The sequence below is a fragment of the Ammospiza caudacuta genome, chromosome 5 (assembly GCF_027887145.1).
Source record: "Ammospiza caudacuta isolate bAmmCau1 chromosome 5, bAmmCau1.pri, whole genome shotgun sequence".
NCBI lineage: Eukaryota > Metazoa > Chordata > Aves > Passeriformes > Passerellidae > Ammospiza > Ammospiza caudacuta.
In genome coordinates, this window is record NC_080597.1 from 13,203,559 (window position 1) to 13,218,551 (window position 14,993).

Consider the following 14,993-nt stretch of genomic DNA (forward strand, 5'->3'; position numbering starts at 1 on the left):
AGCACAGAAGATCACTAGGTGACTAGCTTATGTTTGGTTTGTTTGTTGCCTTTTTTTTAAACCAAATTGGTTTCCACATATGCCTCCATTGTCAGGAAATTCTTAGTTATATTGGAAAGGAGAAAATACAGAGTCACACAGAAAGATTTTGCTGTCTTAAAAATAACTCAATTGTTCACCCACAGTGCTGCTTTGGATCACACTTTACTGCTATAACAGGAAGCCAGAGAGATAGCGCGCACAAGATAAGCAGGCAGCAGAGGCAGAAATAAATTCTGTCCACCTAGAGACATCAGTCCACCTCACTTCTTGAGTGAGATAATCTTAGTTGTGGTCATTGTAATGTACAACTCTCACATTGGCCAGAGATGGTGAAGCTTGTGACTTCGGTGGCAAGTGCTTAGGACATGAATAAGGAGGTGTTAGAAAAGACAACTACATTTGCAGTGAAGAATATTAAAACATAACTAAAATGCCAACATACATCCCTTTCTTAAAATGCTGCATCAAAGCATTCATCCCTCCTCACTGAAGGATCAATAAGCACCCTCTGTACCATCATTAATCATCCCCCACACAATACTGAGATGCTGACAGGAGAAAAGGAGCAGCAAGGGGAGGGAAGAAAGGGACAATTCAGAAACAGCATCTGGGTTAAATGCCAGCTGCATTGACAAGAAAAGTAGAAAACAACAGAAGGAGAATGAGCTGAGGACAGTCATGCCCTTCAAAGGACAAAATGACATTCTTGAATTGTTCTGGAGGCTTTCAAAATGAAGTGTCTACCTCCAGCAGAGTGAAGATTAATCTTCATGGAACATTTTGTATCATGAGCTCCTCTATGTCAGAAGACAATCTTAGGTGAAATAGTTGATAGATTCAAATCAGTATTACAAGTAAGCAAGTGGGATTAATGTATTCACTGTGAGTTAAAATGATCCAGATTGTTACAGTGAGGTTAGAGCTCTCAAAAATGTATCACGGAGACACGTAACAGGCAAAAACCGTAATAGGTTCTTTGCTATTTTTCCTTAAGGGACAACTCCTTATTAACTGGCTTCCTTTTCCTGTTCAGACTGCTGTGAGATTGTACTTGGTTCTCAAATTATTTAGGGAGGTTGAACTGTTTTAATCCTTGTGGATGAAAAATGGATATTAAGTACAGCATTCTGGATTCAGTTGTAAGTATTCTGCCAAAGCCTGAGCAAGTAGATAAACTTGGTCTCCTGCAAGCATCTAGGGAGACATTCATACTGCAAAGACTAAGGTGAAGTATCTTTTCTTCTGGTCTCTTTTAGGATAATGGGGATATTTGCTCTCTCACATTCTTAAAGTAAGTAACAACAGTAATGCACAAGCATTACTGGGACAGTTAAAAGAGGAGTAGTAGGAAAAACAACTAAATGAAAAATATCTGGGGAGAACAGTACAATTCAACTATGTTACATTATCATGGTGGATATGCATTGACTTAAAAGATTCAAAAGTGTTTCATTACAAATGACCTACCAATGTCCAAAAGCAATCATTTTAAGTCTTAATGAACAAACATCTCTTTTTTGAATGATAACCTCTTAAGCACACTCCTACTAAGTGATCAAATCCATATGAAATACAAAACCAGGATGTTAGATCAGTTGCTGGCATTTTCTTATAATGTTATCATTATGAATTTTGGCAGGTGGCAAATAAATACACATCTACTCCTGCAGTGACAATAGTGTAAGAAGTTGTATGTTTTGTGTCAGAACATGTAATGGCTCCTAAGGACAAAGGAGTGTCCTAACTACAGACACAGAAAATTTGCATCCATACTAAGGATGGATGAGAATACCTCTCCTCAGATGGGAAACCCTCAAATGAGCCAAGTTGTTTCTGACAGTGTTGGGGAGTTGTGTACAGTGTGGCCTGAAATCTACTCAATGTCAAACTCTCAATTTAAACATGAAGTAAGTTCTGCTCCAGTGAGGAATAATCCTGATCCTGTTAAAATTCTTCTCAGTCCAGTGAAGGCTTTGATTGCTTTAAATATGACCAAATTCCACTAACTTCACTTAAGGCTGTCAAGACCTATGTTAAAATTTAAGCTATTTCAATTCTTTTGGTGTAAGGAGAGATAGTAAATTGAGGAGGGGTAGGACTGGAAGAGTGAAATGGATACAGTTTAACTATCTTCTAACAATAAGATAAGCAAACCAATTAAAAGGATTGCCATCCTGTAATTACCAAAGCACTCTGTATTGCAGAGGGAACTGAAGCTCTGTTGCACAACAAACACTCATGCTTGTAATTTAATATGAATAATGAGCCAGATGCATAACAAGACTATTAAATTGTTATCACAAGAAGCCCTGTCCCTCATTGATTAATGACTTTGTGTGTCACCAAGGAAAGGAATTCCATTTTTAAGTTCAGATTGTCATCATCATTGTTGCCAAAGCAACCACTGTCTGCTTTTGACTTACCCCTAAACACAGCAATTAAACCATTACATGAGGAAACAAAACAGCGATTATTCTCTGAAATGGAAAACTGAAGGCTGGTAAAGAATAAGGGTGTGGGGAACCCAGATTTGCTCCCCAAGATAAATGTACCTGTGCAAGAATCATGTTCCAGGTCAGTGCACATTCTCAATATCAAATATATCATGCTCTCCCACTCAGCTTGAAATCTGATGCTAATCATAAAATCTGGTACAGTTTCATGTACTAGAAACCCAGCAGAACCAACAGAAAGACATTAATAAAAAAATCTCTGTGTACAAAACACTTATTTTACAATAAATATAATAATAAGAAACATATTTAAATAAGAAAGCAGTGGAATATCTACACATGATCTCTATAGATGCTATTTATATAGAGAGAACACATTTGTACATATGCACATATAGATGAGCATACTCTCGATATTACTCATCCAAAAGTGTGTGCTTGACTCTGTTTTTGGGGGTTTTTGTTGTTATTTTTGGGGTAGGGGTTGTTTTGGTCAAAGTAAGGTTTGTACAGAATGTTCTACCAAAAGCAGCCACAATCTGGCTTCTCCCAACTTACAAGCTTCCCGGAGCTTTTCCTTGTCGTAATGTAGCCCCTCGTACTCTTGTAAATTAATCCTGTTCACTCTGATCCGCAGGCGATCTGGGATGGAATGAGGACTGCAAGAAAACAAGAAAGCTTCTTAGACAGAGTGTTCCCTGAAAGAGCAAAGGAAAACAGGATATGAAGGGATTTCAATCTTCTCTGAAAGAAGAAAATGCACAAGCCTCTTCAGACGTGAGCCATGTCCCCACAGGCCTATGCCTGCATTTACAATTATGACTTTCTACTGCACAACAGCATAGATATTACACCTTAAATAATAACAAAGATCAAGAATCCTGTTGGTGTTTGTGTGACCTGAAACTGCAAAGGTTTCTTCTGAATTCTTATACCCCTCTGTAGCTACCCCACTCTTCTCCAGTTTCACTTTGTGTAAATTCTTAGAGCCCCACCACAGCCAGTAGATAGATCTGCCAACTTGAATTTCAAGACACAGAAAGATGGTTCTTGGGAAGTATCTCAGGACAACTTCTGCCCAGGAGAGCATCTACACCACATTACTGAAGGATCCTGATCCAGCATCTCAGGTCTGAGAAACAGTCAACAAAAATGCGGCTAAGAACCAGATTTCGAAAGTTCTGAGTCTAATACTCAGAACCGAGGAGGACTTTTAAAAGCAAGTAGCAGTATGGCAACCTCGCTTTTACAGAATTTAGTTTGATTTAGATACCTCGGTATTTCTAGATACTGACCTACTGAAAGACTCAATAAGTCAGTTTCTAGAAATTAGGTGTTCATATACTTAACATGAAATGTCCATATAAATATGGATAGAAATTTGTCCAGAAAAGCTTTCTTTTTCATTTCATACTAGTTACTACCTTAATGTAACCTATTGTTTGATTTTTTTTTACGTTTAGCTAGATGCTATCCAAATTCATTTAGCCACACTAGAATCTTCCACTTTTAAAGAGAAAGAGACAATTTGTGTTTATAACACACATAGCAAATGTCTGCCCTATAGGAACTCAGCCCTAGGTCAGTTAAAAGTAGATTACTCACTCTGTGATTTTAGTAAAAGACTGTCTATATTTTCTGTTTTAATCTTGTTAGTACCAGGACTCTGCCTACAGTAATATTGACTAATACACTCTGAATTTTCAAAGGCATAATGCTGTGTACTCTCATAAATATACAGTTTGGCTTCTTTCTCAATTTTAAACTATTTGATTTATAGCATTTGCACTGCTAGTGAAGGACAAGGCACATCTCACAAATGTTACATGTGTTATCTCATTTCTAAACACCGGTTCAAATGTGAATTTTCTTTACTAATGTCATCAATTAATCAGTGGTAGACTTATGTTCTATCACAATGGGCCTCATTTCAAACTCATTATCACAATGAATAATCTGGATCTCATGAAAGCAGGAGAGGAAAACAGGATGATCTCATGCCAACATCTGCCAAACCTTGGCTAATTGCCTCCCTTCCAACCTGCCTGTTGGTGTCCAAACTCCATCACACACAGGATGGTGTTTGGACACCAAGGGGAGAGAAAGATAACACTGGCTTCTGTAGATATGCTGACTCACTACCTAATGCCATGTAAGGAAGAAAAACAAATGTTATTTCTTAGCTTGAAGCCGATGGCAACCTACTGCATGTGCAGTATCACCTTCTGAGTCAAATTAGTCCTTTCACCTGAAAAGAAGTGAGCAAGGTCTTTTTCTTTGCTTGGAGCTGGAGGAAGAAAAGTATCTAAAATTAAGAAAGTCTAGAATTTTTTTTTTTCTTCCAAAATCCACACATACACTCTCCAAAATTCTCTTTTCATTAGAAAATATTTAAGAAAATATTCCCATGCTTTTGCAAAAGTATAAAAGTATATAAAAAGTATCATTTTTTATATGTAGACACACTGTATATCTGACTCTTTCTGCAGGAGCAACAAGCACCCCATCTAAAGTGTGATGTATTTTCTGAGGAGAAATAGGAGCAGGTCCAGTGTAGGAGGGCAATCAGCTGGCAAGTACCAGAGTTTGGTATTCTGTTCTGCCCTCCTCTCACTCCATTTTTTTAAAGACATGCTAAAACCACTACATAAACAGGTTGTGTGCTAAAACATACAAATGGAGAGAAACAGAACTTGGCCTCTTGTCCGTTTGAAAAGTTTAGTTATCTTAGTAAAAAAACTGTAACCTTGGAAACAGTAGCTTTCTATAGAAAATAAGCTATTACCAGAAATAGCAACGCAAGGAATTCCTTTCTACAGGGTAGAGATTTATACCTTAGCGAGGTCCAGTCACAAGCAGCATATTCATAACACAAGTAAACATATACAGTCATACCTAAAAACATGTGTGTATTGACACATGCACAAAAGAGACATTTATTCAGTAACTGAAGCTTGATGGTTTTATTCATCAGTTCTTTGCAAACACCCTTTGTTCTCTTATAATACTCACTGGCTGACACATTGTGTCACTAAATTTTATTACCTATTCAAAATAAATTTGATTCTAAAACTCAGTACTTGAATATTCATTTCTTGTGCTATCAGACTAGCAGCAATTGACACCAGGGTATATTGTCCTCATCAGTCAAACTAATTAACTCATTCATTCACACAACTCTATCTAATGGAGCTGAGCAAAATACTTCCACTATCAACACTACTGCAGTTTTCATGGACACTGCATCATAATCCATATTATTATACAAATAGATCAATTTGTCTTTGTTCAGACATACTCAGTATATCCAGAAACCAGAATGATTAAATACATAAGCATGCCCATGTAAAAGCAAATAACAGGGTGATAGATGTCACTGAACAGAAACATTTGTACAGTATTAATAGAAATAGATGTCTCTAAACACTGTGTAAAACAACTTGCTTAACTGCAACAAGAGGAAGAAAAGCTTTCCACATAAAGCAGCAATTTATAAATAAATTTGGAGAGATTGCTGCACTTTAATTCAACCTAAATTACTTAAATTACTTACCTCTTAATTATTTTTTTACATGGTGTATTACATAGCCAACAAAAAGTACTTGAAAGTACAGATTAATGAAGTCTATTACTTCCTAAAGAATCTAATTAGGAACTCATTGCACAAACACATCAATCTACAGAACTAAATCCTAAATGTCATTTGCCTCATGAGGATGTAAATAAAGATTGAGGTCAAATAAAACATTCCGTTTGTTCATGTTTATTATTTATAATGATTTCATTTAAACACAAACCTAAATATGAATCTTCCCCAAGATCTTTCATCTAGGAAACACACTTGGCTTTTGATGAAACTGTGAGTTCCTCACCCCTATTAATCATCCAGCAACAAGTGAGAGGATGCCAGACAGCTCACTTGGAGCACAGCTGGTTTTCCTAGGACACGTGCTCCTGCTTCCAGTCACCCAGGGAAGAGCACAGGCAGAGCAAGCTTGGGTCCTGCCCAAGCCTGGCACTCCTGCACAGCACACAGCTACACTTCTGCCACAAACCAGCTTGATTCAGCTGGGGAGACAGACTTGTAAATTATAAATACCCCAATCCCTATTTCAATTATTTATGAACCCAGTCAACCATTTCTTACACTTCATGTCTCCACAGAGAAAGGAATGATAAGAATAAACAGTCCAACAAGTCTACAGCATCCAGTGACAAATTTCTGATAGATCTCCAAGAACACAGCCCATACCACCTTACACACAAATTTTAACATGATTCAGTAAACAGAAAAGGAAATCTACTTCCCCCCATACAAAAAATACTTGAGTAAAAAAAAAAAAAAATCAGTCTTTTAGGGGATGTTTGCAGTGACAATGAATGATTAATGAATTACCTGTCTCCTAGAGAAGAAATAAACATGAAAAATTAATTCAGTATTCAGCCATTTAGAGCAATTGGAAAGAGGAAAGCTGTAGCCAAAAGAGAAAAAGGAAATTCACCTTACTTTCAAGACTACATTGACAAAGCTTGGAAATGGTACATTAAAAATAAGTTTCTGACAGCATCTATCTACTTGAAACATAAGAACTGCCACAACAGAGCAAACTCATTCAGCCCCTTCTATGGGGGAACTTCAATGCTTCACAAAAGTTCCTGACTATTTTAAGGTGAAGATCTTGCTAAACTCTTTACCTAAAAAAAAAAAAAAAAAAACACAAACCCTTGCAATTATAAACTCTACCATATATTTTTTTCTTTCATTTGGGAATCTGAGCTAGATGAGCAGCCATGTCATAGGGTGTTGGGCCAAAGGACAGCCCCCTAGGTTAGAAGAAGCATTGGAAAGAAAAGATAAACCTCACAGATGGGGTAAGAATTTCATGACAGAACAAAATAGTATAATAGTAATAATAAATATGATAATAATAATAATAATAATAATAATAATAATAATAATAATAATAATAATAATAATAATAGGGGGGTAGAGAGAGTAACAAACATGAGAGAAAAAAGAGATGCACAACTGCTCAGCACTCAGCATATCCCCAAAGAGCAGTCAGACCCCTCCCAGGTAACTCCTCCAGTTTACACACTGGGCGTGACCTTCTCTGGTTTGAAACATCCCCTTGGCCAGTTTGTGTCAGCTTACCTGGCCTCACTCTCTCCCAGCATTGAGTGCAGCTCCTCAGCAGCAGAGTGTGAGACACTGAAAATAGTGTTTACTTGGGATAAACACCACTTAGCAATAACCAAAACATTACTCTTGCCATGAATCAAAAAAACAGTTCTGTACAGCTATTAGGGAGAAAATTGGCCATGACGCAGCCAAAACCAGGACATAAGTGTTATCCCAGATAAGCCAGGTTAACCTTGGCTAACCCTAGTGAGTTCTTTGGTACTTTCTTATCTCACAATTTCTTCAGCAAACACATTTGGCTTTGTAGAGCTACACCCACAAAGACACTTAAAGTACAGACACATTCTGAAGTTCCCAGTAGAATCTGAAACTTGCTTTTCTTCTCCTGCATGCTAACTGTGCTTCTCTCACACATTACCCTTCCAGGCACAGCATGTTCTCCCATAAGTAATAATCCCTCTAAAGAGAATTATAGAATTTTTTGGGGTTGAAAGGTACTTTAAAGATCACTTAGTTCCAACTCCCCTGCCATGGGCAGGGACACCTTTCACAAGACCAGGTTGTTCAAAGCCTCATCCAACCTGGCCTTGAGTACCTCCAGGGATGGGGCACCCACAACCTCTCTGGGCAACCTGTCCCAGCACCTCACCGTCAAGAATTCCTTCCCAATACCTAATCCAAACCTACTCTCTTTCAGGTGAAATTATTCCATTTGTCATCACATGCTCTTGTAAATGGTCCCTTCTCCACGTTTCTTGTAGGCTCCCTTCAGGTACTGGAAGGCCACAATTAGGTTACCCCAAAGCTCCTGTTCTCCAGGTTGAACAATCCCAATTCTTTCAGCCTTTCCTCATAGGAGAGGTGCCCAATCCTTCTAATCACCTTGGGGACCCTCTGCTGAGCTCACTCCAACAGGTGAACATCCTTGCCATGGTGGGGACCCTGAAGCTGGATGCAGCACTAGAGGTGAGGTCTCACACGAGCAGAACAGAGGGGCAGAATCATCTCCCTGGACCTGCTGGCCATGCTGCTTCAGCTGCAGCACAGTTTATGGCTGGCTTTCTGGGCTGCCAGGGAACACAGGACAGCTTCACATTCAGAAATCCACATGCTAAACAGGAAAAACTGATAAGAAATGAGGAGACTCAATTCCCTATAAATCATGTTTCAGAAAAAAAAGGAGAAGATATCTCTAAGCATTTTCATCCTTAACTCTGCATTTGGAGAGCAGTTCACTTTCTATTACTTTCTCCCTTACACTTTGTCTCCTACTGTTCTTTATTAGACTCTCCTCTTATAAACAGTAACCATATTCAGCCTGAGAAGGTTGATTTTGTTTGGCATTTGAACCTCTAAAAGCAAAAATACTATTTTCTATTACTCTTTTTTTATTCACACAGGTTTTATACACATACTCTGCTGCAGTCATTACCACAAACTCCATAAAGGAGTAGTATTTACCAATACAGTGGTATTTGTATTTTTATTTATGCAGATTTTGTAACTGAAAAAATATTACCCTACCCACAGTGTTTATTCCACTTGTAGAAGAAATGCAGGGGCTACACAAGTAAATATCTCATTTTTCAATGGTAATTTTCAGCATCAACCACACAAGACAAATGTACTCTCACATATGCATCTTCTCATCTCTGAACACCCAGCAGGAAAATGCAAGTTTTCACCTTCCTTTTAAAAGACCTTCAAAAATACAATGCTTGTATTTACTTACACACCTTGTATAAGCATTTGCAATGGATCACACTACAGTTCTACTGTCTCTGCAAAAAAAGACCACACGAGCCTAATAAATTGGCTGCCCTAAACTCCCATGCATCTCCTGCTGCAGAAATCCTGACATTTATCTAAGACAGGCTATAATCCATCACCAGGTCTCAGTAGGATCTGCCCTGCTGTTCAGTACTAACTGGAACTCAGTCGTCTTCTATGTTGTTCAACAAAAAACCACAAAGCAATATTTGAATCTCAAAGCCATCATAATCCAAATCATATTTCTGTGTTACCTCATGGGTTCCTATTTTAATTTGCCAGACACATTAATTGGCAGCCCCAGTGCAGCAGCATGCTTAATCTATTTTTATAGATTTTAAGATAGAGAACAACTTTGACTTTCAAATTAGTTTGGGGCTTGCATGTCTTTCTCTCCCTGCTTTACTCTGACAGCTGATATCAAATGGGACATTAAAATGAACTGCATCAAAACTTGGAGGTCATTTTCCAAGGGATATCCCTGAGCTTGGAAGTAGTACTCGTTCTCTTAGACACATGGCTCAAAGTTCTGTGTAAGAAATAAGGGTTACCTCAATTTTTTCTAGAGGCTGATTCAGATGCTGAATTGGTGAGGCAAGTTGGTTTCATTACTTTATGCTTGTCAGCAGAATACAGCAAACTGGACCCACAGAAAAGGCACACCAGACTGAAAATCTTTCCTTTCTCCAAAATAGTAATGAAGCACTTGGAGCTTTCTGAAATTTCATAGAATCACGGAATGGTTGAAGCTGAAAGAGATCTCTAGAGTTCATCTGGTGCAAGCCCCTGCTCAAGCAGGACCACCTAGAGCAGGCTGTCCAGGACCATGTCCAGGCAGGGTTTGATTATGACTAAAAATAAAGATTCTACAACCTTTCTTGGCAACCTGTGCCAGCGCTCTGTCAACCTTATGATAAAAAGCATTTTCTCCTCATGTTCAGAGGAAACCTCCTGTGCTGGATTGAAAATATCTCATCTCAATTCTTTCCAGGAATGATGCCTGGCATTAAACCTCAGATGTGCCTGTTGCCATGGATGTTTGGGGAGCTGGCTGATGGCTGAACCTGGTCACCCATCACCAGACATGTCCTGCTCACCTTACTTGGCTACTGTGGAACTGTGCCCCATCAGTCATGCGGTCATCTGAGCTCCCTCTTCCCATTTGTCTCTGGATTTTACTGCCCCATCTCTAAGCTGAATGACACAGGGTAATAACAAAAGTCTGTGGAACTTTTAGAATAGAAAAAAGCCAGATACTCACACAGTGAAGGAATCAGGGGGAGCCGAGACTCTCCTCAGGTCAGCAGACTGCACTTTATGGATACTATAAGGCAGCAGGAAATGAGTGGCCAGGAGAAAAACAGCACACAGTGAGGACAGACAAGAAAAAAAGGTGAGACAGAGAGAGGAGTGGAAGAGAAGAAAGAAAGAGAAAGACACACACAACATTTAAACAGAAACAAAAGGAATGTGTCACGTAAACGTTGAATGAAGGGCCATGCAGAGCTCTGAGCCCACACTAGGAAGCCAAGAGCAACTGAAGACATGCAAATGGACAAAATCACTGCTATGTGGCACACAGGAGCTTTCTAAAGACACAAGTGAGGAGCAGTGAAAAGCCCAGAACATAACTATACAAGACAAGGGATCCCAGAACTTCTTCCACAGGCACTGAAAAATTTCAAAGCAACAAGACTTTGGAAGCAGGTCCAGAAACGCAAACAAACATCAAAGCTGAGATCCAGATGGATGGAATTGTCTCCAAGGGTTGACCAACTAATTACTGTTTAAGGAAAAAATACCCTTACTGGAGATTTTGTATCTACAATGACAAGTTGCTGTTTCCATTCCTCTTGCTCATACCTTAGGGAAACTTGCATTTTATTAATATTCATCTTTAGTGTTTATATTCACCCTTAGTATTTATATTCAAATGGTCCCTTTCTTTTTCTTGAATGCATCAAATATGTCTTATCTAGAAGATCTTTCCTCTTCTTTCTCTTCCATTATGCAGGGTGCTCTCCCTCAAGCCAAAGTCAGTGAGAGCAAAATTTTTCAATTCAGCAAGTGTTCATTAACTGAAACTTACTGGGGAATATACTATGCAGGAGTTATTACTCAGAAAATTATTTCTGGAAAAACTGAACCACAGTTTCTCTTCTTATTCTCCCTAATTTTTGGTATAGCTCTCAACAGCCACATTCTTGGCTCAGTCACAGAAAACAAGCTGTGTTGTCTCTTGCACATTCTACTGTGATCGATAGTGGAGAACAGGAATGAGAATTTAGCCAACAAGTGTTTCAAAGAGAAAAAAAAAACACAGAAAAAAGATTATCAGGACAAAAAATACAGGAGCAGTATAAAACTTCTTCAAGTCAAGTCTTGTTCTACTCACTCCCACTTTTTATATGGCAATAATATCAAAGCTGACAATAATAATAAATCTGCATTTCTGTGACCAAGATAATTTTCTAATTGCTTTCCTGGCAAGGAGCTCAAGAAGAGCTGTCTAGTAATTAAGGATAGCTCCAGACCCACTGACTTATCTCACACATCTAACATTTAAATGATAGTCATTAAAAAACCCTTCATCTATCACGTCCATCCCATACAAGGCTCACTGGGGGATTCCAACAGAACAAGGAGTTATATCCTAGAGATCAAGTTAAGAAAAATAGATAAACATATTACAAATTTCTTCACTTGTGCAATACTACCAATCAGAATTATATTGAATGAAATTCTTACAATAATAATATTCTTCCTAGATTTTAGCTTTTAACAAGTCGTTTACTTTTTATCACAGTAAGAGAAGATTCAAGTGCTCTCTCCTTCCTTTTTAACACCTCAGAGTGAAGTACATATACAGATATATATAGAAATAGATGTAAATATCTACACACACAGTTTCTGATATGTGAAGCTGAGACTACAGTTCCTGACAGATCATTTGCATTTTCCCAAGACACAGATCTGCAGAAAAATACGTCAGCCAAATCAAAGGACTCTGACAGCAATTTAGTGTACCATGGCACATTTAAATCAAGCTAAACCACAAAGAATATCCCCTTGACAATTGGCATATACTAGAAATCTCGATTTCCCTACCACAGTTTAAATTCAGATCTAAAAACCCAAACCTAACCCATTCTAATTATCAGTTTGAAATACCATGAATTCTCTTTTTACATTTGCATTAGCCTCCTTCAGTGCAGAAAAAGATGTCCCAGGGCTGCCCTTTGCTTTCACTGAAGAGTGAGGAGTTGTGGTTGGGTGAAACTGGGCCCTGCTGCCCATGGTTAAGAGTCTGCTATTCTCTGCTCAAGAAAGATGAGTATTTTGTATCTTATATATTTTCCAGGCAAAGAGAAATTGCACATTAGAGAAATGGGTTTCTACTGCAACTTAAAGAATTAGTCTCAGTAAGAGAACAAAGTGCTAAATTGAACAGGAACCTGTTGAAAGTAACCAGGGTGGCTTTGATTATATTAATAGATTGACAGCCAGGGAATGAAAAAAATTCTTAAGGGCTGGAGTCAAAGTTTGAAGTAAAGCAGGATCTTTCTCTAGATATACAGCTGTAAGGGACACAACTTTTAAGATAGCTGAAGAGAAAAGGTGTACCTAAGACCTTGTCCTTTTTTTTCCCAGTTATAGGAGTTAGTCTTTTGGAAGGTATTACATCTCTTCACAGAATTTGCCTCACCATTACAATTGCAACAGCAAAATTCCCCCACCCATTTCCCCAGAAATATTAAAGCCTCAGTGGATGAGTGTTTGAATTAAATGTGGATCCTTAATAACTTCAGGGCATTAGTTCAGTATCTTTGGATAAGGAATCAATTGTTTTGCTTCATATTTGGAATATTTTATGAAAAACAGCAAAGTCCCTTGCACAGTCATTTTACCAGCAATAAAGACCTCTACAAGGATTACAATAATACCCTCTACAAAATAATCTAAATTATTTTATTGGGTGGCCACTTTCATGGGTTAAAATTTTACTATTTAGGTTCCTTCTGATTAAATTATAATTGCAGTACTGGTAAAGAAAGTGTAATCATGAAAAGGAATGTTAGTTCTGCGTATTCCTCTTCACAAGCTACTAGTTTCCAATCTCAGCTTTTCTCTAGTCACATTTACAATACTCATTTCTCATTTGAGTTTCTATACTGGAGAAGGATTTCTTACAAAGTACAAACAGTTCTTTCAGGACATTCAAATTTTTCTCCATAGACTCTGCCAGGCAGCATGTGCTCACAGCAAAGACTGAAATATGTTCTGATTAGCTCTTGATTGTGGCAATTTCTTACGGGGTCTTCAATGCAGCTTAAAAAGCAGATCAATAAAGCTGAGAAACTAAATCAAAAAAACTTCAAGGGCAAATGGCATACATATGCAGAACCATCGAAAGCCAAGGGGCACACTGCCAAGCCTGCAGAAACCTCTCTAAATAAATAAATACATAACAGAAAGATAGAACACCAGTCTGAAAGCAAGACAAGAGTAACTCAGAAGATAAAGAGTAAAAGAAAGTCAGGTAAGTATTTACAATAGAGTGAAAAGGGACTTCAGAAGATGTGATTTTTTTTTTTTTAATTTATTTTTCAAATGCGCTGCAAGTCCAGTACATGCAAAATCCACGACAGAATACACTGCCCCACACGGGCCTCCTGCCTCTAGGACATGCACGTGTGCAACTCACTCATTCAGCAAAGGCATGGATGTTCTCCTCTTGCTCTTCTGCACCATGTTGGCCTGGTTCCTCAGGGAGATGCGGATGAGGGAGGGGGCCAGCCGGCAGGGCTCGCCGTCCACTTGCATGGGGATGGACTTGTACGTCAGAAGCGTCACCTCCCGGCACTGGTGCAGCCGCTCCCCGTGGCCGCCCACCTGCAGAGCAGCCTGCAAGCACCAAACAAAACACACAAACAAACAAAACACCAAGCAGGTCTTGGAGTCTCTGCTGGTCAGAGGGACCCCGAGATACAGACAAGTCTTTTCCCAGCCCAGCAGTCAAAGAAGGAGTCAGGATTCCTCAGCTGTGGTTTTCAAGGTTGTTTATTATTTCTTATCTATAACATTCTTTCTCTGGCCTGCCAGGTCTGTTCAGCAGGTCAGTGCTGTCTTTTATACTAAAAAGTACGTGTACTTTATTTACAATAATTTCCCAATACCTACCACCTATGTTATTCAGTGCGTCCCTACCTTAAACCAATCCAAAAGTGCCACCATCACCCAGAATATGGGGGCTAGGAAGAAGGAGAAAGAAGGACAAAGCACATCCAAATTCCTCCATCTTGGGACTCCAAGCCCCCATTCTAGAAACCTCAAAATTCTACTTTTCACTCTATAACAAGCTAACTATTATTCTACTTATACTCTCTTGACTTGTAATTCTTCATATAAAGGCGATAATTTGCTCCATGGGTCAAATTCAAAGTCACAGGTGTCTTGGGCTCTGTGCCAAGGCCTCTGAGCCCCCTGGCAGGGGCTCGAGCCATCCAGGACAGCCAGAGAGATGTCCTGGGTTCCGACAAGCAGGGAAAAGACAGCTCAGAACAGAGGCAGCTGAGGCAGTTAAA

The 14,993-nt window shown here is 38.8% G+C and overlaps 1 protein-coding gene across 5 annotated transcripts in view; it reads right to left on the reverse strand.

Annotated features, from left to right (window-relative positions):
- DGKI (diacylglycerol kinase iota) overlaps positions 1–14,993 on the reverse strand; it is a 199,452-nt gene that overhangs the window by 62,975 nt on the left and 121,484 nt on the right. For all 5 annotated transcript variants that reach the window (XM_058804468.1, XM_058804466.1, XM_058804467.1 and 2 more), the window contains 2 exons: positions 14,114–14,313; positions 3,054–3,154 (listed from right to left, as the gene is read on the reverse strand). In XM_058804468.1, the coding sequence (XP_058660451.1) occupies positions 3,054–3,154; positions 14,114–14,313 (301 nt within the window). The remainder of the gene's footprint in view (positions 1–3,053; positions 3,155–14,113; positions 14,314–14,993) is intronic.